Below are 22,510 nucleotides of genomic sequence, written 5' to 3'. Positions count from 1 at the left end.
TTTTCAATTGTAATATATTAAATACAAAATTGTTGAATTAATTTCATGTAACAACATTTTTTAATATGGCAATATATGTTGAATGGATACTAAACTTTTTTCTATATTAATTCATTTTTTTTTATCGATGAGAGAACTCATATAATTTCCACTTTTTCCTAAAAATATGCAATAACCATCTAAATTGGGAAGCTTATTTTTTAAAATCTGCAAATAAAGTGAAAGACATAACTTTTCTGTGTTTTCATTAACTGGAGAGGCATAAGAGTTATATGTCACCTATGAGAAGAAGACTACGCTTGCAAACCAATTTGCCCAAGGAAACTAGCCTTCATATCCTATGAGACGCATAACCCTCATTAGTTTCGCTTTCAAAGTTTGATAGAACTTGGAAATTTGGAGATACAGCCATCACTGAATAATAGTACTACTAGTTATTCCTTCAATTCCCTCATACTTGAGTCATTTTTCCATTTCGGGAAGTTCCATCATAGTTGAGTCATTTCCAAATTTAGTAACTTTTTTCTCTTTCTTATTTTTCCCTCTCTTACTTTATTCACTTTTTACTTTATTCTCTCTATTTTTCCCTCTCTTACTTTTAATCTATTTATTTAACACACTCAACATCATTTTCTTAAACTCCGTGCCAAAATTTGCGTCTCAACTATAAGGGAACCGAGGGAGTATTAAATTCGTATGGATGCATAGGTGATTCAACAATACCAGTTTGTTAAAACAAGGAGCCATGTTATGAAAGTTACTTTTGCCTTTTTTTCTATATTATTAAGAGTACAACTCCTTTTTGGTCCAAAACATATGGTCAAATTATGAATTTTGTCCGTAACATTCATTTTCAGGTTTTCGGGTCCATAACATACGAAAATCGCTCTCGGTTAGGTCCTTTTTGGACGGCTCCGTTAAAATATGCCAGTCAACCGTTAATTAGCAAAAAATTGACTAAATTAAACAAAAAACTAGATTATTAGTGACTAAATAATTCTCTAATTATTTTCTTAAAAAATACCAATTATCTTTTTTTTCTTAAAAAACACGTATCTGCCTTCAACTCTCATTTTCAAAAGAAGAAGACAAAGCGTCGTCGTCGTTCTCACTTTCAGGGCGATACATTCCAAATCTTAGGCGATCTTCCGGCGATTCGAGGCGATATACCAGTGTTCCAGCCATGAGTTTGGAATCGTCGTCGCGAAACCCACCTGAACCTGAGAATGAAAGCGAGAAGGGTCATGGTTCGTCTGTAGCTAACCCTAGTCCCGAAGGTGGGTTGGCCTCGTCGAACCTTAGCCCCGTCGCGGAAGTCGAAGTGGAGCTACATTCTGGTAACGACGGGTCTATGTCAAACCCTAATTCTTCGAAGGCTGACCGACGACCTCCGACTGACGCCGATGACCCCAAAGTAGAGAGGAGGACGAAGATGAGACTCGACCGCTCGGTTTCTCTTAAGCCACCACTTCCTCCGAAGGAGAAGGCTCTGCTTCTTCTTCGAAATCCAATTTGAGTTCGCAAGTTGAAATCCTCAGAGATAAGACGCCATTTGAAATTCCAGTTCCACGCCCTCGAAATCCACTTCGAGAAGGTTAGTTTCGAACTGAGCATATGAGTTATTCGTTGCATGTAAAAAACTAGGGTTTAAAATAATTGGAATATATTGAATTGTGGTCCCATAGAATATGTATGTAAGTGTGGTCCCACGAATATAGATTGGATTGGTGGTGGGGAAAACAAGTGGATGGTCTAGTTGTAGGGAAACCAGACGACAGAGATGAATTTTTTTGTCTTGATATGTGTTGGACTAATAGGGTTTGTTCTGTATAAATGTTGGACCACTTTATGTTTTTATTGTTTACTTATGGTTGACACCTTTGCTTATAGATGATACATTCACTACAAGGATCCACTACAATGGTGTTATGGAGACATTGGAAGGGGGTGGAAAGCGGTATGTAAATGGTGAGTGTGATTACATTCATAAATGCGATATGGACAAGTGGTCAAAACTGGAGGTTGATGATGCTCTGGAGAAACGAGGGGTAGATGTCAGTGGTTTGGAGTACTTCTACCTGTGGCCAAGGATGACCTCGGAGAATGGATTGGTGCGGCTGTTTGATCACAAGGTCTAAGGGAAAGGAAAAGGAAAAGGAAAAGGAAACGGAAACGGTTGATGATGATGTTCCTACATTTTTCGACAGCGACTATGATTTAAGCGACAAGGAGGAGGACGAAATCATGGCGGCACAAGTTCAGGGATGGAAGAATGTGGTGGCATCAATGCGAGTCATTGAGGATCGGGATGAGGAAGCTTCAAGTGACAACCTACCGACTGATTCACCTAGTGAAGGTGAGAGTGAGGATGATTTGGGTGGTGAAGGTGACCCAGATATGCCCCAGGTTGTGAGCCGAAGATTCAAGCCTGCCACAGACTTTAATGATCCAAGATGGGAAATAGGTCTGCGCTTCAACTCAAAGAATGATTTCAAAGAAGTTATCCGGTATGAAGGAGTGAAGGAGGGTAAGAAGTTGAGGCTGTTGAAGAACGATAAAATACGCTGCATTGCCGTTTGTCGTGGGTTGGAAAGGAGTAAGAAGCGTAAAGCGGGTTGTCCTTGGAAGATTACCCTAGCCCATAGGCCTACTATTGGTTGCTGGCAGATTTCAAGGTTGAAGCTAACACACACGTGTGGAGGTTCTTCTTACAACCACGGCTGCGCTAACGCCCGGTACTTAGTCCAATAATTTATTGATTTATTTCACTTAGTTAATTCTCAGTTCATTAATGTCATTATTTGTATAAATTTCAGGTTCTTATCCAAGTACTTTAAAGAGGATATACGAATCTTCCCGGGAATGACAGTTCTTTAATTTATTGAAAAAGTCAAATGCGAGTTGAAGATTAACATATCATTTGGAAAGACACAGCGTGCAATGGCACAAGCGAGGAAGGTGATCGAGGGTGATGTAATCAGGCAATACAAGAGGTTGCATGATTACATGGAGGAGATTATTAGGTCTAATCCAGGGAGCACCGTTAAGCTAGCTACGAGGCGGCTGTCAGATGGGACTGAGAAGTTCTCTGGCATTTATATTTGCTATGAAGCGTGCAAAACGTTATTCAAGCAACACTGTAGATGTATTGTGGGTCTGGATGGATGCCACCTGAGGGGGCAAGGGAAGGGCATACTATTGACTGCCATTGGATTAGACCCGAACGATCAGATATTTCCCATTGCATTTGCCGTTGTAGCCGTCGAGAGTACAGAGACGTGGATCTGGTTCCTGGATTTTTTAGTGAGGGATTTGGAAATCAATGACTCAAGCAAGTGGACATTTATATCGGATAGACAAAAGGTATATATACTCTGAAAGTTATCATAATCACAGTTGCTAATTATGGACTTATGCATAATTTACTATGTTGGCAGGGGTTGATCAATGCGGTACGGAGTTGCTGCCATATGGCCGAACACCGCTTCTGTGCTTGGCATATGCATAATAACTTCCGGAAGGTGTTCACCTCGACAACGTTGAAGGACAAGATTTGGGAAGCCGCTCGTGCGACGACTGAATATGCCTTTGACAGGGTCATGGATGAAATCAAGCAACTAAACTCTGGAGCACACACGTGGCTGACCACACATACTTCAAAGGAGCACTGGAGCCGAGCATTCTTCGGTTTTGAGGCCAAATGTGATATACTCGTGAATAATATTTCGGAGTGCTATAACCGGGTTTTACTTTTTGCACGTGATAAGCCATTATATGGTATGCTGGAATGCATCCGTATGTATCTGATGGACAGATTCACAACCCGGCGAAAGATGGCTCAAGGCTCGAGGACTGTGTCGGCCCCAAGATACGGAAGAAGATCGAGAAGTTGAAGAGCAAAGTTGGAGACTGTTTGGTGAGGGAGGCAGATGAATGGCTGTATCAAGTGAATACAAAAGTCAATGAACAATTCGTGGTCAATCTAAGGGAAAGGACGTGCAGCTGTAGGAGTTGGATGCGGACGGGGCTGCCATGCCCACACGCATGTACTGCCATCCAGTCATCATCAGAGACCGTAGAGTCTTTCATACCTACTTGCTACTCAACGGAGACGTTCCGACAGGTCTATGCAGGTGTGATCTACCCGCTACATGAACCGGATATGTGGCCGAAGACTCCACACCCAGATATTGTTCCACCGGACCTTAGAAGACTACCAGGACGGCCTAAGGGATCAAGGATGAAGTGAGTTCAAGAGCAGGTCGAGATACGTAAAGCCAAAGCAAAGACAACACGATTAGCCCGTCGCCTTGTTGAATTCCGAGAGGAGGATGATGGAGGGAAGAAAATGTCTAAGAAGGACCTGATGGCAGATTACAGTTGTCGTCTTTGTGGTAAAAAAACACACAACAAGAGGAGATGTCCCCAAGCCACTGATGCTGCCGATGCGCCTAATGGTATTTCACTAACATTGACTCTTCTTGAATTCTGAGTTTTTATTTGTTGTGCTATAATATGTTCACAAAATTAGTTTGATTCATTGATTATTGTTTTGTAGAGCCAACTGTGAGAAAGAAGCGGAATCTTGCCGAGGAACAACCAAAGTGCAGTTTGTACCGCCAGCCGGGACACAATAGGGCACGTTGTCAAAGTACGATCGCGAACATGCTTCCCGAAGGCGGTGCCTCGTCCTCTAACCCTTTCAACAAGAAACGCGGTTCATCCTCACTCACTCGGAAGAAGAAAGGAGGGAAGAAAACATATTGATTTAGTGTGATGGTTTTTTGTCATGTAACATATACAATGAATACTTGCTGGTTTTCTTCACTGTTGCTGGATTGTTGGTTTTTGGATTTGTGTGTTGTTTTGTTTTGGTATGTGAAGATGCAACCAGCTGCAAGTAACGTAACGTTTGTTTAGGACCAATTTGAAGTACTTTATGAATATGAAGGATGGCTTTCGCATGTATATTTTTTGCATATTTATGCCCCAAATTCTAAACCCACTTTCGAACAAGAACAGGTTCGAATGCCTAAGAAGAAGAAGCAAGCAATCTAGCTCAAAAATGCATTGAACTCAAAATACAAAATTCAGACAAAACAGTATGTGAAGATGCAACTAGCTGCAAGTAACGTAACGTTTGTTTAGGACCAATTTGAAGTACTTTATGAATATGAAGGATGGCTTTTGCATGTATATTTTTTGCATATTTATGCCCCAAAATTCAAAACCTAATTTCGAACAAGAACATGTTCGAATGCCAAAGAAGAAGAAGCAAGCAAGCTAGCTCGCAAATGCATCGAACTCAAAGTACAAAATTCAGACAAAACTAGGATCATCAGACAAAACGGTTTATCGTCGGATTTCCACAAAATCCGGCGCAGGGTCCTAAATCGAAGGTCGCTCCAACCGTCGTTGTCGCCGGAATTGCCGCTGGAAGTCGACCGATGCATTTCAAACGGTTTGTCGGTGTGTTGCAGGGATGGGGGAACCAGACGAAGAATTATGGTTCTTCGATGATTGTGTGGGGAAGAAAGAGAGTGGCATTAAAGTCTGTATTTTTTATTTCTTAATACAATTAATAAATGTTAGTCTTTTTAAGAAAAAAGATAATTGGTAATTTTTGGTAATTTTTATTTAATTTAGTCAATTTTTTGCTAATTAACGGTTGACTGGCGTATTTTAACGGACCCGTCCAAAAAGGACCTAAGCGAGAGCGATTTTCGTATGTTATGGACCCGAAAACCTGAAAATGAATGTTACGGACAAAATTCGTAATTTGACCATATGTTTTGGACCAAAAAGGAGTTGTACTCTATTATTAATTCAGACATTTCATTCTCCTTTATTTATCTGCAAAGCTACACACAACAAGACAGATCGCCACATGTAATATTTTGTTGTACCAACACATGCCATCTGCACTTCATTTTTCCTAAATGTAGTTTACACATGTGGGATATGAGAAATTTGTTCTTCAACAGAAAAACATCCATCATTTTTGTATTACCTTTGTGATTTTATTCTATTAACGTAAAATAATTCAGTTTCATGTATAATAACTTCAATTCCCTTAAAATATGTTAGAGCATTAGCAATGGGGCGCCCTAAGGCGTGCCCTATGGCGCGCCACGTCAGGAGTTTTATCCTCCTACCTCCCCACCTGCAGTGGGGCGCCCTAAGGCGCGCCCTATGGCTCGCCACATCATCATTTTATTGTTTTGTTTAATTAATTTAACTGTTTTCAAATAACAAGTAACGAGTAAATAAAAAACGGTCTAAATAACAAACGGCGAAGTTTTAATAAAAAAAGTTACATCATTGAACTAATAAAAAAAACTAAGTCGGACCAATTCCCAACTTCCGACGCAGCTCATCGAGTAACGCCCGGAGATATTCGGCTTCGTCGGGGTCGGTACACTTCTTGAGGGCCCTGTGCGTCTGCAACATCGTCCTTGCCATCGACGCTGTTGCTAACGACTCAAACGCGGTGGCCGTCTGGGTCGGGAGCTCTATCGGGACCGGAGCTTGGGTTGCAGCGGTCGACGATGAGGTCGCGGTCGCCTTCCCCTTGGCCTTCGCAACCTTGACGCCGGGAGGACGCCGGACGGACACCGGTGTGCCGGAACTCCCTTCATCCATGTACGTCCGGTTGAGGTCAACCGGGTGATTGCCGCTGCCGCTGCTCGTGTAATCACCAGCTTCAGTGGTCTTCGTCCTCTTCGGTGCACCAGTGTGCAGAATTCCACCTTGGAACTTCTGCTTGTCTCTCAAGAGCGCCCAGATGGCCTCGTGCTTGAAGTCGCCGTACATCGACCGGTACGACAACAGCGCTTTAGCGCGCACGTCGCTCAAGCTCTCACCGCTCCCCTGTGACCGCGTGAACTTCTCGAACTCCGCCGCGTACAAGTTCACTTGCTTCTTGACTTGATCCCAGTGCTTGCGGAGTTGCTCACGCTTGCGCTTGTACGCGGTCGGCGGCTTGACCGAATTGTAGAGGTCCGCGATGCGTTCCCAGTACGCGATCTGTCGCTGGTTGTTCGCGAATATCGGATCTTCCGATATATCTACCCAACACCGGGCCAAAGTGAGAGTTTCGTCGTCGTTGTAGTTCGTATGGCCGGGGGCGTACTCATCGCAATCACCGGGAGACGACAACTTCTGCATCCGCTGCCGGTTCCGCTTCTTTCTGGCTGGGGCAGAAGCGGTCGCGGCGGGTCGGGATCGGCCGCTGCGGTTGGGCGGTGCGGAGACGGCTCCATGTCAGACAACCCATACGATTCCGTACTGAAATCGGGATCGTAATGGGTGTTGGTGTCGAACGAACGATAATCGCCTGGTTCTGTACCCGGCCAATGCGCCCCTGCGCTAAACGTAGGACTATTGGGGCTTGAATCCATTTCGTAGTAATTATGTAAATGTAAGTTTCGAAAATGAAATCGAGTGAAATGAAATGTTACAAATGAACGGTATTTATAAAAAAAACGAAACCGTGTGCCATTGTCCGCGACCTCTACAATGGGGCGGACGATGGCCATCGTCCGCGCTATCCTCCGCGACCGAAGTATAGGGCGCGACTATCGTCCGCGCCCTATGGCGCGCACCCGCAATGGGTGCGGACGATGGATGGCGCGGACTATGCGCGCCATCGTCCGCCCATTGCGGATGCCCTTACTTCAATATAAGTCGAATCCATTTACAACACACAACATATGCAAAATGCAGTGAATATCTTTTATAGGATTTTGTGTTATATTCCAAAAATGTTACGTATATAGTTACAAATTTACAATGTACTATTATAGACACGGAATATGAAGCCGTGACTCAAACACATCGATTGTGGAAGCCGTGACTCAAAGTAGGGAATCTCAGATTTGTAAACTTGTTTACATAAAAATTTAAGTATTTCCTTTTAAAAAAAACTACTCCGTATAAATATAATTACTGCTATACAAAAATAATGTGTATATACCGCCGCCGTCTGTGGGAATCGAACCCACGACCACGTGGTTAAAAGCCACGCGCTCTACCAGCTGAGCTAAGACGGCTATACAATATATTTTTGTTAATAAAGTCAAACGAGGTCCTTTTTTTTATTTGGAAAAGGTGGATAGTGAAAAATTAACTTGACTCCTACAACACTACTCTCTATTAGATACCCAAAAGAACAAGATCAATACCCTATTTTTATTACTGTATATATTGCACAAGATCTATTAAGGGTAAATAGTCTAATACGGATATCTTAGTGTAGTTAACATAAGTCAGACGTTGTGTTAAATAGGAGTAGTACTTGACTCTTTTGACTCCATGTCCCTTATACGGATATCATACTTGTGTCTTTCTTCTCTAAACACTTCTTGCCTTGTTGAGTTGCTAACAAAACGTATGGGTACTCACAGCCTAAACTAAACAAATCACTCCAACTACAGGTATCGTCGAATTGCTGCATTTGTATACTCAAACACTGATCAACCGTGTATTTAACTTTGTATATGAAATCAATAACAGTGCTCCTTTATTTTTCACATCATATGAACATGGAAACCTTTCAAATCTGACATTTAGAATAACATAAAAATGAAAATACAAAATTTACTAACTTGGAATTTTTCTTTTTTCTAGGAACTGAAATTAACCATCCAGTCACAAAGTGTTGCTACTCAAAGTAAACCAACTTGTTTAGGCGTGACTTAAAAACAAAGGTATATCACCCGCACACTAAATCTACGAGCATGCTTCTATTTAAAGAAACTCAACACTGAACAAGAGTGTGTGTGTGTGCTAGCGGTAACTAAACTCAAAACTTTAAAAAAAAAAGTAGTAACACATAGCAATTGTAGTATTTCTTCACTTATACTCCATTGCAAAAGAGTGCAAGAAAAATGATAGTTTACCGTTACATATGAAAACACAGAAGAGTCTGCAAGGGAGTTACAAGAGCACGAATGGAGAAAATCATCAACGAGAGGTTCCCTATTTTTTTGTGCTCTTACCTCCAGCATCACTACCCCCTGCTGCCTGGGCTTCCTTCTTCGCAGCCTTCTCCTGAAGCGCCTTTGCGTCTCTGTTTTGATCACAAGGCAGACACGAAGGCATAATATCATTAGATAAAAGATCAAAATACAAAAAAATAACTGAATATGCGAGTGCCATAAATCCGATAGCAAGTATAATACTCCCTCCGTCCCCTAAAAATAGAAGCCCTTTCCATTTTATTCCATCCCCTAAAAATAAAAACTTTCTATTTAAGGAAATTTCTTTCTTTGTAATGAGGTGAGACCCATTTTCCATTAACACACTTTTCTGTCTATCATCTCTCCAAAAAGTTCCTATTTGTAGGGGACGGAAGGAGTAGGAGCTAGTATTCTCAATCATAAAGAATCAAAATCAAATCTTTGAACATAAATTCATCTAAAATGTCCAATGTGACAGCAAGAATGACACCATATCCCAATCATAAACAATCAAATCACATGTTTGGTAAAAAAAAGATCATCAAGATATCAAATCTAAACATTAATCAATCAAATTCACATATTTGTACAGAATTTACAGAAACAAAATCCAGATATGCAGATAGGTATAAATCAACACATCAACAAAGGAACAAGGCTGGTTCTAAATATATATAGAACCAACCTCAAACATTACAAAGAATTTCAAATCACGAGGCTGGGAACAAAATGAATTCGGTCAATCCTAATGCATAACACCATATTCTATACAACACGAAAACACCATGGCATTCAGATAATAGCAAAAATAACACTACTTGATTAAAATAAAGAAAAATTGAATCTTGCAAAAATAGAATATGAAAACAAAGTAAAGAGGGGGCACCTTTCACGACGCTGCTCGGGGGTCAAACCGTCGTCTTTATTTTTGTTTTTGGCATTACGAGCTTGAGCCCTTTCACGATCCTTTTCTCTTTGATTTCCTCGTGAGGTACAGTTAAGAATATAACAACAACAATAACAAAATTAGAGAAAATAAAAAAGATGGCATAGAAAAATTAATTAAAATCCGTAGGGTTTGGCAATTAGAGAAGACTTATATTTTGAATTTTTGACGATATCGAAAATCTAAACAAATCGGTGCACAATTATCAAAAGAGAAGGATATGAGTCATGGTGAAACGACGCCGGAGCAGGAGCAGTAGCTGTAGGAGAAGACGCACCGCGTTTACAGAGCGATGTGTATTGCCAACAACTGGATGAACACAATATGTGGGTAACTCTAGTACTAGTATTTGTAGATGTAGTTGACTTTTTATAGACACATTTATTTATGTACTACTCCATTATTTTATTTTTTAATTTTTAGTACTATTAATCATAAATTTAATAGTATTAGTATATGGAGAATTTTACCCATTATAATATAGTAATATAATAAATTTTGATTTTTTGTAATTTTGGAAAACAGATCTAGTCTAGTTTCTCCATGTATATCATTAACATATTAATCTTTATTAGATTTCATATGATATACATAATCACTTTTTATTTCTTCTCACAATCCAATTTTATTATACGTCATTTTTGAACCCTTTTTTATTATTTTTTTGTTATATTTACCTTCTTAATATTTTGTAGGATTGATTTTTTTTAGTTGCGGTCCAGTATTGAATTTTCATTTAAAGTAATTTTTTTTTGCTGGTACTTTTAGTTATAAGTCATTTTCATAATTAAATTTATAGCTTTTATTCTTTTAACATTTAAAAATAAAAAATCCATAAAAAATAAAATAAGTACTAAAAATGAGAAAAAAGTATGTTGTGGTTCAACAGAAATTTACTTCTTTTTTTAATATTTAAAGACCGAAACAAAAAATTTAATTTACGTATAGTTATCGAAAATCGAAGAGACAAAGATCTTGCTAGGATTAGCGGCATGCTTCCAGATTTAATATGATAACAATAAAAATAAAATAAAAACAATTATGTCTATAGTACAGATTCGTAATTAATTTTAAATAAAAAAATCCAGTCGGTGGTTAAAATAATTTGGTAGTACCTTTTTTGTATTTTGAAAAGTTGCGTTTGAATTGGAGTATTACCTTATTTTGCACTTTGACACGGTTTTTGAACTGGACATTAATACTTTTTTCTGTATTGCACTTCAAACTCAATCACTACTCCAATGTACATCAACTTTGAGGGTGCAGGTTTTATATTTATTTGATTTGTTGTTTCACCAAATTCTTGACGAAGAATGGACCTCACATTAAATATAGTTTTATTGCCGAATCAAAGTCCAATGATTTTTTTACCTGAGAGACTAAATTTTCCCTTAAATCGAGTCGAAAATAGCATACCCGTCCCCTCCGTGAAGTGTAGAAATATATTTGTTTTCAATAAATATCATAAGAAATGTAGTACTCCAATTGTTTGATTGTTGAGTTTTTAACTAAGAGGTCTACTGTTCTACCCTCAATAATAACATTTTTTTTTCATTTTCTACTTTTTTTTATTTTATCAATTCATATTTCTTCTTATTATCAAAATAATACCTTTAAATACTTTATGAAATCTAAAACTTTTACTAATTTACATATATTATGTTGTTATATCTATTCTTTAGTTAAAATCATTTTTAATCTTGTGCTAAAAAATTTTTGTCCTAAAGTAGATAATTTGTGATCCATGCATCTTAATTATTCTCTATCTAACAAAATAAATATTTTAAATATTTTAAAAATATATTTAGCGCTCTACTTATATCACTTTTGTATATAATATATACGATGATTTTGAATGTATATAATATTTTACAATGATTTTATATTTTTAAATGAATAATACATATTTACAAGCTAATGCATGTTTATATTTTATTAACGAAGCTAGCACTACTTAAATATTAATATAATAGTATTATTTATTTTATTATTAAAAAATAATATTAAATGAAATATTTAATATTTAAATATAAATTTCGCGGATCCATAAAACATAACTTATAGGATCGAATATATTGACGAATCATTGCAGACTTTAGAAGACGGAGAGGAAGTGAGCCACAACCACTAAGGCTTTGGAAATTGCAATATTGTGGAGTCGGTGACAACAGCTCAAAATGTCAAATTTAATGAAGTTTTTCTACTCTTATAAACTGATAGAGCCTAGAACCACCATCGAATATTACATAATCTAATGAATTTTTTAGAAATTTTTTAGAAGACATTATGCTGAGAATCATAGAATGATAGAATCCCAACTGGCCAGATGGAATTTCCATTTCCTTAAATAAAATTTTGAGATACAGAAAAGCAACAATTACATTCAAAATATGTCCAATTCGTTTCAGTATCAGATTCCACATGAATTCTTTGCTTTTGCTTTGTATTTTTTGGGAATATGGAATCCACTGGAGTATACAAAAGCCAAAAGGGCATTGAGTAGCTGGTCAAAACTGGAAACAAAGTCTTATTACAAAATGAGCAAAAAGTTATTGTTCAAAATTTAAACTGTATCTTTAATTAGATGTAAACGTAAATTTTAATCCGCCTGCAATTAGACAAGGAGAGAAAATATTAGAGTTATTAATACATATGTTATTTTGCAAGAAAACATTTAAAATGTGCATATATGTATATATTTACTCTTCAAAATTCAAAAACCCAACGTAGCCATGCAGCACTCTATCAAGTTCATTAAAACATGAGATCACAAATCCTTAATAATTACACGAAATCGTATAGTTCTGCAAAATTAAAAGTTACACAACAATATAAAATAGATTGATACATGATTTGACAATTTTAATTAGTTCATTTATATGTTTTCTTACTTTTTTTTATCTTTACTACAACAAAATGGCTATTTATAAAGTTGGCACTATTATTAAATAAAATGAAATTAAAAAAGAAAAGCCCAAAATGAGGCCAACCTGGATTGAAAACTTTATTGACGATTGAATGTGATAGCCCCAAAACCAGTCTTGAATTCCTAAGCAAAAGCAAAAACACTACATAAAATAAAACAGAACAAAAGGGATATACAAACACATAAAGCAAATAAAACCAAGAAAAGAAAAACCACCCAAAAAAAAACAAAGCAAAAAGATACATAAACTCACCCCTTCCATTCACACTCGCTCTGCCCTTACCTTTTCTCCCGATGGCTGCGACACTCTTCGCATTCAAAGCGGTGGCGCTGTTACTCGGCGCCACCTTGTCGGCTGCAGCAAGCACGTGGTGCGTAGTGAGGAGCGACGCGAGCGAACAGGTTATGCAAAGAGCTCTGGACTACGCATGCAGCACGGGCGCCGACTGCGCCCCCATTCAGTCTTCCGGCCTCTGCTACCTTCCCAACACTTTGCCTGCACACGCTTCCTATGCCATCAACAGTTACTACCAGCGCAAGAGGACCAACGACCCCACCGCCTGCTCCTTCGCCGGTGCCGCCGCCATCGCCACCACCGATCCAAGTCTGCTCTTTTTTTCTAAGTCTCTGCTCTTTGTTTGTTATTCTGTTTTATACTTGCTGATTTTTTTTAAAAAAAAAATTCTTTTTGTAGGCTATGGATCATGTAATTACCCCTCATCACCAAGGTACTCCACAATTTATTTGATTACTACTATATGTGAGATATGAACCTATGCTACTATCACCTTAAAGCTTGGAGATATAATTATTCAAGTGTAATTAGCTACTAGTATTTCTAAATGTTTATTTAAATGTCTCAAATTTGTTGTACTAGTAATTTACTAGGATCTTCAATTTTTCAGCAATGCAGGTGGGACGGTGTCGACACCCAGCGGCACAACTAATCCAACTTCAACACCGACTCTAACGGAACCACTTCCGCCACCAGGGGCCACCACAGCTCCACCTTTGTACGGTGGTGGTGGTGGTGGTGGCGGAGGGGGCCTAACTCCAGGGATGGGAAGTGTAGTGGCCGAGTCCCCCTTATCAAACGCTTCACTCATTTGCTTAGAAAGGAGCATATTCTCCATCATTTATGCCATTTTTTTGCTCCTTTTTCTTCCAAACAATGATATAGATTCATACATTTATTAACATTTGTTGAATGTCAAGAGACTAGCTTAGGCTTAGCTCTCTACTTTACTACTGTATATTTCTCTTATTTTTCATTATTACAAAATGGAAATTTCGCAAAATTTGATTTGATTTTATTTGATTTCTAATCTGTTTTTTGATCCAGTCCCATAGTGCATAGCTACATTCGATTATTGGACTTGACAGTTTGCGTATGACTTCCTTCCTATCATAGTAGATGACTAGACGTGTTACCTTTTACCCTTCTAACACAAAAAAAAAGTACAAATCGAGTGCTGTATGCAATTTTATTACTCCAATTTTCGTCTGCATTAAATTAAATGAAATGAAATGAAATTCGGGACAACAGCAAAACTCTCCAGAAAATGCAAAAGTAGTTCAGTAAAATTATTCAACTGAAAATGAAATTTCATCAAAGCTACCAACAGAGATCTTCGTTTCAGTTGAGTCTCAACGACTGAAAACGAAGACAAATTACTGCCCAATTGCCGCCAGATCTATTTTCTGGCTTTGTTTATTAACTAAACTGCATATTCTTGAGAGAGGAGAAGATGAATATATTCAGGTTAGCGGGGGATATGACACATTTGGCAAGTGTCCTTGTTTTGCTCCTCAAGATTCATACGATCAAATCTTGTGCTGGTAATGTATTTTCTTATCTTTTAATATTTTTCCACACAATCTCTGATCTCGTTATTCAACAAGTGATGGAATTATCTCACACTTAATATAATTACGGTATTATTTCAATTGTCTCACTGAAAAACTATAAATACCTAGCTAGCTTCATTGTATTCCGTTCACGCTTCTAACTTGTAAGTTTGTTATCGTCGACAAATCAACAATCGAAGAAATGGCCGCCGAGGAAGGACAAGTCATCGCCACCAACTCCGTCGACGAATGGAAGCAGCTTTTCCAGAAAGGCGTCGAATCTAAGAAACTCGTAACCCTCACTCTCTCTTATGTTTTTTGGTTCCCTCATTTTCGTTCTGTTTTATACCCATGTCTGTTCAGTGTTTGATTGAATGTGTGGAATTTACGTTTTTGTTTACTAGTGTCTTTGTTTGGAAGCAGTAGGATTGGATTCATCATTCCTTACTTTGCTAGATTAATGTCGCTTCGGTGATTAGGGTTTCAAACTCGGAAATTAGAATTTTTTTTAATGTGAATTGGAAGCTTAGTTAGCTAGGAATTTGAATTAATTATTGCATTTTGCAGTAAGTTTTGTTATCTGAGACAGAATTGTTTATCAGGTTGTTGTTGATTTCACTGCTTCATGGTGTGGACCTTGTCGTTTCATCGCCCCTATTTTGGCTGAGATTGCCAAGAAGACACCACACATCATCGTTGCCAAAGTTGATGTGGATGAACTCAAGGTGCTTACTGCCTTACTTTACTGCATTCCTTTGTACATTTCTTATGTAATTCAAGGATTTCTTTTCCAGTATAGTTAGTGATTAGTATTTCACACTGTTTCCCAGCCTGTGGCGGCAGAATTTGGAGTTGAGGCCATGCCGACCTTCGTGTTCCTTAAAGAAGGAAAGGAAATTGACAGGGTTGTTGGTGCAAGAAAGGAAGATTTGCAGGCAAAAATCACTAAACATGGAACTGTTGTTGCTTAAACATAACTGTGGCTTCTCAATAAAATCCGCTTTCTCATATGTGCTTGAACCTTATATCAGGAATTATCCATCTCTTTTATGTGTCACTTCTTGTTAATCTTGTGAAGGATTGATTTATTTTAGAAAGAGTTCCTTTTTCATTTTTCTTCTTTAATGATTTTATGTTCATGAAACTTGATATCCATAAATGATGGAGATTCTGATGAGATGAACAATCATGGATTTAGAGTAGTCCCGATATTCCATCCGTCCCACAGAAAGTGAAGACATCACAAAACGATAAAATCTCGCCTTTTGTAATTCTAAAATGGAATAGTCTAAATACAAAACTAATAGAAATGTGAATAATTGAGAATGCAACAACATTTGTTCTCAGAGCATGAGAACCCTTCTGTCTACTATTTTTGGGATCAGAAAATCAAATTTTCTATAAGATAGCTATAACACAAACAAATTCTACACTGCTATATATCTACTAGCCGAACTAGTAAAAAACTTTGTGGATTAGTGAGTGACCTTGTGTAACTAGCCATACCACTCTCTGCAGTCTGCATGATGCAGACCGTGATCGTGCAACTTTCTTCAAAATTTTGTACATTTCTTTCTGGGAATGTTCATACTTACGTTGTGTTAGAGCAAACAGCTTCAACAGACAACTTCTTCAATACATTAGGGCATGGATCACTTCCAAAGTAGCTATTTGAAACTGATAGCTTGCACCTTTCCTTCCCAAGGCACATCTGTGACAGAATTCGAACAAAGTATACATCAGTCACATTCTCATTGAATAGTAAATGAACCAGTGTAGAATAACTTACCTTTACTATGACAGCTTGGGAGTTCTGCGCGTGACAACTTCCCATCCTAAAACTTGAACATATTCCTGTAGGTGTTCCGTAGCTTGCAAACGTAATGGCTGACATAGTCTGCCCACGGGCACACCGGAGATGCACCTTGGCCTGGTGAAGCATTCTCTTTGTGCTCTCGCTCTCGAGCTGATAATTTGCTACCATCGGATGACGCTCATATGCATCAACACAGACGTTCCTTGTGGTTCTTTTAACTAAAGAGATTCTTGATGGATCTCCACCGAGTTCCTCGACTAGTACGATGAGATTTTGTGTTGGCTGCAACCATGATCTGGGCACATGGTACCTAAGGCAAATTATAGTATTTCCACTAGTAAGAAGGTACTAGATTTTCTTGTGTTTCCATGGTTAAGTAGTAGAAATTTACCATCGTTGAGTTGGCAGGCCACAACCACCTTAGGGGACCGGTATGTACCAGTGTAGTGGCACTCTCCGCAGGTTCCATTTGCTACAGCCGTCCAATATCTACCTATGCTTTGTCCATTGATCCACACTTGACCTTTCCCCATGCTTCCCATGTCCAACGCCAACGGCTCATCTCCATTTGGTGCGTCAAAATATGCCTGCATAGTTCCAATATAGACAACGCTTAGCTTAGTAACTCCATTAAAACATTGAAACTAGTGAAGGCCATGTTCTGAGATGAATATTCAGATCGGGGCTTTCACCTGTGTAATAGATTTTTAACCATATATGACAATTGCAAACAAGACTCCCCGTATTAAAAAACCAGTTTGTATGTACGTTCTTGCATCTGTACCTTGTACCATCTAAGGGGCTAATGATTTTGGTCGATAGCTTCCATCGCCATCCACTCAACATACGAAGCCTGGGATGGGGAGACCAGATTCATCTTTTCACCACTTAGTCCAACCTGTTTACAGTAAACATTCAAGTATGAATGTGTGTAAATGTGATACTATAACAAGCCTAATATCCACATGTTTTACCTTGTAGGACCATGTTTTCCTTGTCAGATCTTTGCGTCCTTGATCTAGGCTGTTAAGCTCGACTCGCCCAACTCCCACGGTCCAGTCCTCAAAATGCAATCCAGTGTTCTTCATTTTGAGAAATGCGTTAAGTTCTTAGAGTTAAGTATTTACTTTCTATGTATATAAATATTAAAAGTAACAAATGGAATAGAACTCACAGGTAATCCCACAGCTATGCTGAGCAGAGAAATACTATTTTTGCCAGCTTTCAAGTTTACTGCTCTGCTGAATGTGAATCTTGTATTGGTTCGAGTCCCATAAGCAGATCCTGTAAGCATAAAACCCGATAGTTTTATGACCTTTTCACATATTAACACCAACTTTTCATACACATTGATTCATATATCATGATAGTTTTCAACAAAGAAAACTTTGTACCTGCAAAATTTCCATTGATGAAGACATGGAGGGCGTGACCCCGAGAGTCCACAGTTAGAGTAGGGTTCTGCCCATTGCTAAGAAATTGCTCGGATGTAGCTATGTCGACGCCGTATTGTGAAAACCAATTTACATATCATAATTTGGAGAAGACTGTACAAGATACAGCGTAGTAGCAGAGAGGAAAGACGAACCTGGTAGTGTACCACAAATAATCACTGCTATCCCTCGTGATATTCAACTGCTTTACTAGGGCAGGTGCGGTGAATGCTGAGCCGTCCTCTAGTGCAGTTGTGTCCTCACGATACGTCTCCACCATTTGATAGCGCGATGTTTGAGCTCCAACCTTAATGGTCAGAAGCCGTTACATGTATGATATTTTCAACGTATATATGGATAACTGGATAAGTCAAATCTATGTTTAGTATAACTAAACTACCTTTGCAGAGTTGAAAACTACATTTGTGCAGTCAGGCAGAATGCTGATGGACCAAGGAGGCAATTTGTAGTGCCTGTTGTATTTGGTGTCGAAGTTGGAAAGGAAAGCTGCACAGCTACCTTCCCCTGCTGAGAATACATGAGCCTAGACAAAATTGATGATGAAATATGTACGATGGGATCGGGGGCATTGCACATGATCCATGGAACTCCGGTGTCGAGTCCAACTGCCATTTTTGCTGCCCAATTCATGTATGCATCTCCAGCTGCTCCAAGTGCAGTCCTTTCTCTCCCATATTCATTCTCAATCTATTCACCAAAGTGCAAATGTAAAAATGTAATTAGATTGAGCTTGCATTACACCAAAAGAATCCAACTTGCTAAAAGAGACTGAGCTTGCAATACTCAATAAGTGAGTTAGAAAATACTACTATAAAATTATTCACTTTGTAAAACTTTTAAGGTATTTACAGTGTAAATAGGTATAATTGTATAAGTGTAGCACCCCGAAATTTTGCGACTTCTATTTCTATTAATGTGGATGTTGAATAAGAATTTCTTTTGTGGAAATTAAGTCTCTATGTGTTTGAGTTAATTATGTGAAATTAGTTGTTGTGAGTTATGTGAATTAATGTGATTAAGCTTCCAATGTGTGAATTAAATTAAGTGGGATCATGCATAATCATTCTAGCCATTTTATTTGAAATTTTCGGCCCTCATATTTATTGGAAATAATACTTTATTGGAAATAATACTTTCTTTCTTGGATTTAATTAATTGCTTTGGGAGATTTATCCAAATTAAATCCAAACCAAATTATCCCTATGCTATTCTACATGATTTTCGACCCCTTGTCCATCCCTTGAGATTTTCGACTTCTCCTAGTAATTAGGAGAAGGAATTATTTTGTGGATTTAATTGGTATCTTGTTTGTCTCATTCCTTGAATTAAAATCTAATTAAATCTTACCATATCTTACCAAATTTAAATCCTATTCCTATTTGATTTGAGGTTTTAAGTATTTTTTTTCCTTGATCTCTCCCATTCCACACGCCTACTTTCATTTTTAATTGTGGGATTTTATTTTATTCCCCCATAATTTAATTATTTTATTTAAGTGTGGGATTAAACCTAGAGAATAAATAAGCCAAACCCTAACCCTAGCCTCATTATTCACACCGCTCTCTTCCTCTCCTCTCTCCCACACGATTTTTTTCCTCTCTTCCTCTCCTTCTCCACCAATCCTTCACCAATTCCTTGTTCTTGCATCATTGTGGAGTTGAAAATTCAAGATTCATCGAAGAATGGCATCATTCGTCATTCCTACCGATTGTTTTACAAGAGAAATGTATACTTTGATTCATCTTTCTCCTTCTTGCCATTGAATCCATGTTTCTTGATCCCCTCATGCATATAGTGAGTGTAGAAATCATAGATCTAAAAATTAATCGGTCGGGAAGGATGTTTGAATGAGAAAGTATGTGTATGTGCGTTTATGTATGTGTATGTGTGAGGTTGTGGATGATTCGTTGGTGAATGATATGTGAATATATGAGAACTTGGTTGTGAGATCTTTTTGAAGCATGATTATGTGTTGGAAGCATGAATATATGTGTTTGGATGAATGATAGATAAACCCTAATTCGAATTTGTGAAGCATAAAAACTGTGGTGTTCGGACAGTAGATTCCGACGTGTGTTTGACCGACCAAACGATCTTATTTTGGCACGAATTTTTAACTGAGTAAAATTTGAGATGTCTTCTGTGTTGTGTATAAATTTCAGCCTCTTTTGACGAAAGATGAATTTTAAATGAATTTTTAAAGCTAACTTCGAAGTTCTGTCAGAATTTATATTCTCGTCCAGCAAGTTTCGTTTTTTATTTGACCGACCTAAAGATGTGATTTTGATGTTAAATTTTAACTGGATGATATTTGATGTGTCTATTGTGTTGTGATAAAATTTCAGCCCCAACGGAGGTCGGATGAATTTTTAATGATTTCTACAAAACGACTGCGCAGTTCTGTCAGATTTCTGTCATGTTAAAATAATACTTGTTGTCAAGTTTTGAGTGAATAAATGATACATGTGTGAATAAAAAACGTATCTTATGATGTGGCTATGTGTTATACGTTGATATATGCTTGAGTGTTCGTATCGTTTATGATGGTGAACGTTGGGATGGGCAATATGAGAAAGCGATGAAAGGAATGATAGGGCATGCATGAGTAATGTGTTGATAGAAAATTGATTGTGTTGTATTATGTGGTTATGATGTTGATAAGGGTTGTTGTGCGTACGTGGGTACGAAGAGCAATGATTTCAATAAAGTTGTGAACCGTGTTTGTAAGCAATCGAGGTGGCCTTTCTTTACTAAACTCTTTTACGTTTCAAAAGTATGATTGTGGAGCTATAAGGGTGGTTTAAAGTGTTATGTCATGCCGTGATTGTTTTGATGTTGAGATTGTTGTCTGATGCCTAGTTCGTTTGAGCTTGCTCCGTTAGGCTATAGGGCTATGTTGAGATTGTGCTTGATGCCTAATTTGTGAGTTCGCTCCATTAGGCTATAGGGCTATGATAAACAAATTCGGGTCTGAGTAGGGCCGCAAACCCTATCAGGCTGTGTACACAGAGAGGATCGTGAGCCGTCCTTGCTAGTCGGCCGGTCTCGTGGGCGAATAGTGTGGCCACACTTTCATCGCACTATGGTAAGATGATGTGAATGATTGATTGTTGAGAAAGTGGGGAGATTGTTTTGCCTGGCCAGGCTATGAAAATGTTTTTGTGATACTCGATGATACTTCTTTTCTAAAATGTTAAAACTCAAGTTCACTATGGTATGGATGACATAACTTTTATCAAATATTTTGGCGTGTGTTCACTGAGTATATCAAATACTCAGCCTTGTATATGTTTGCTTTATGTGCAGGTTGAGCGGGGTCTTGCGATGGATGTTGAGTCGGCTTAGGAAATTTGGATGCGTTGTGTCTTCATACATAGGGGTCTCCCTATGACTCTCTAGATCTCTTTATTCCGCTGTCTTGTTTCGAATCGTTCTTGATAAAGTCTTTCGTTTTGCTCTACACTACTTTATGACATTAATTACCTTGAGATACTAACCCGCTGCTTTGTTTAATCGATTACAACTTTTCTTTTGAAGCTTTGTTTAAGATGTTGTCTTTCATTGTTTTCTACTTCTTCTTCCCCGCTCCTTAGTCCCTTCCCTAGTCACGATTTCTCCGTCTTTACTATCCTTAGTAAGGGCGACCGTGACAATAAGATATCTAAACAACTGTATTTGTTATGAGAAAACAATTAGGTATAGTAAATATGTTAGTTTTTGTGAGTGAAACAATTGATTAATAAAGAATATCTAAATTTAAATCTGAATTAAGAAAGTTTGTTTAAAACTCAAATTTGCCTCGGTTGCATCATGGCAAAGTCTTTCTTGTAGTGTTCAATATATAATTAGCCAGAACACCGAAATGAGATTATCAATGGACACATTAAAAAATTGCACTTTGACATTCATTGACGATTTAATAGCGCTAGATCCAATTTATACTAGTATTTTATTCGTCATATGTTTTTCCAATATTTTTTCTAGGCTCGTATATGAAAATGATCAATTTAAATAAACAATGCTTACTTAAAATAATAAAATTGATACCTGAGAGAGTATAATAGGACTTCCTTGTGATTCAAAGAGTTGCTCACTCTTCATCATGCCAACTATTTTCTGAGTGAACTTTTCCATAGCCGCCTATAAAATTATGTCCATGCTTCGATTCAAACTCTAACTTAAACAAACTAAAACTTATTAAACCTACCAATCTATGTTAAAATAAAAAAAAATTATAAATAAAGCACCTTATAGGGCTAGTTGTCTGTTCTGAAGCTGATACCAGGTCACGACAAAAAAAAAGACGGTTTACCGAGCACCAATAATGAGCACAGTTAATTATGCTCGGAAAATGCCGACCACCTTCAATTGTGCTCGGCAACATACCGAGCATGATTGAAGGTGGTCGGCAATATCATAAACCAAGGCGTTAACCTTTTAAAAAAAATAAATAACTCCTATATAAGGGAGGAAATTACAAATAAACTCCTATACTATAGATAGGAGGAAATTACAACTGATGTCAAAAGGGCTCGAACTCGGCACCTCATGTAATAATGT

General features: G+C 37.9%; 3 protein-coding genes, 1 non-coding gene and 1 pseudogene across 4 annotated transcripts; 3 read left to right on the top strand and 2 right to left on the bottom strand.

The window, feature by feature from the left end:
• The first annotated feature begins 2,940 nt into the window (after window positions 1-2,940).
• Window positions 2,941-4,249, top strand: LOC121801060. The gene is made up of 3 exons (XM_042200529.1): window positions 2,941-3,363; window positions 3,438-3,713; window positions 3,815-4,249. The coding sequence occupies exons 1-3, from the start codon at window positions 2,941-2,943 to the stop codon at window positions 4,247-4,249; spliced, it is 1,134 nt and encodes a 377-aa protein (XP_042056463.1).
• A 3,729-nt stretch (window positions 4,250-7,978) lies between these two features.
• Window positions 7,979-8,051, bottom strand: TRNAK-UUU. The gene has a single exon. It is a non-coding gene; the product is annotated as a tRNA-Lys (tRNA).
• A 4,971-nt stretch (window positions 8,052-13,022) lies between these two features.
• LOC121799675 (PLASMODESMATA CALLOSE-BINDING PROTEIN 3-like) lies at window positions 13,023-14,145 on the top strand. The gene is made up of 3 exons (XM_042199113.1): window positions 13,023-13,436; window positions 13,527-13,560; window positions 13,738-14,145. The coding sequence occupies exons 1-3, from the start codon at window positions 13,127-13,129 to the stop codon at window positions 14,027-14,029; spliced, it is 636 nt and encodes a 211-aa protein (XP_042055047.1). The 5' UTR covers window positions 13,023-13,126; the 3' UTR covers window positions 14,030-14,145.
• A 140-nt stretch (window positions 14,146-14,285) lies between these two features.
• LOC121799676 (thioredoxin H-type 1-like) lies at window positions 14,286-15,791 on the top strand. Its single transcript, XM_042199114.1, has 4 exons — window positions 14,286-14,671; window positions 14,881-14,972; window positions 15,283-15,405; window positions 15,511-15,791. Exons 1-4 carry the CDS (start codon window positions 14,581-14,583, stop codon window positions 15,649-15,651), a joined length of 447 nt encoding a protein of 148 aa, XP_042055048.1. The 5' UTR covers window positions 14,286-14,580; the 3' UTR covers window positions 15,652-15,791.
• A 473-nt stretch (window positions 15,792-16,264) lies between these two features.
• On the bottom strand, window positions 16,265-22,084 carry LOC121801059 (annotated as a pseudogene).
• Between the last annotated feature and the right edge of the window lie 426 nt (window positions 22,085-22,510).

This window comes from Salvia splendens, chromosome 4 (assembly GCF_004379255.2).
Source record: "Salvia splendens isolate huo1 chromosome 4, SspV2, whole genome shotgun sequence".
NCBI lineage: Eukaryota > Viridiplantae > Streptophyta > Magnoliopsida > Lamiales > Lamiaceae > Salvia > Salvia splendens.
The sequence above is the reverse complement of the archived record's forward strand: the minus strand, read 5'-3'. Positions and strand labels throughout refer to the sequence as shown.

Coding starts and splice junctions, on each gene's coding strand:
- LOC121799675 (XM_042199113.1), top strand. CDS start 13,127: ATGGCTGCGACACTCTTCGCATTCAAAGCGGTGGCGCTGTTACTCGGC. Junction 13,437..13,526: donor CATCGCCACCACCGATCCAA/GTCTGCTCTTTT, acceptor TTCTTTTTGTAG/GCTATGGATCATGTAATTAC. Junction 13,561..13,737: donor AATTACCCCTCATCACCAAG/GTACTCCACAAT, acceptor TCAATTTTTCAG/CAATGCAGGTGGGACGGTGT.
- LOC121801060 (XM_042200529.1), top strand. CDS start 2,941: ATGGCACAAGCGAGGAAGGTGATCGAGGGTGATGTAATCAGGCAATAC. Junction 3,364..3,437: donor TTATATCGGATAGACAAAAG/GTATATATACTC, acceptor CTATGTTGGCAG/GGGTTGATCAATGCGGTACG. Junction 3,714..3,814: donor AGGCCAAATGTGATATACTC/GTGAATAATATT, acceptor TCTGATGGACAG/ATTCACAACCCGGCGAAAGA.
- LOC121799676 (XM_042199114.1), top strand. CDS start 14,581: ATGAATATATTCAGGTTAGCGGGGGATATGACACATTTGGCAAGTGTC. Junction 14,672..14,880: donor TACGATCAAATCTTGTGCTG/GTAATGTATTTT, acceptor CAACAATCGAAG/AAATGGCCGCCGAGGAAGGA. Junction 15,406..15,510: donor TTGATGTGGATGAACTCAAG/GTGCTTACTGCC, acceptor ACTGTTTCCCAG/CCTGTGGCGGCAGAATTTGG.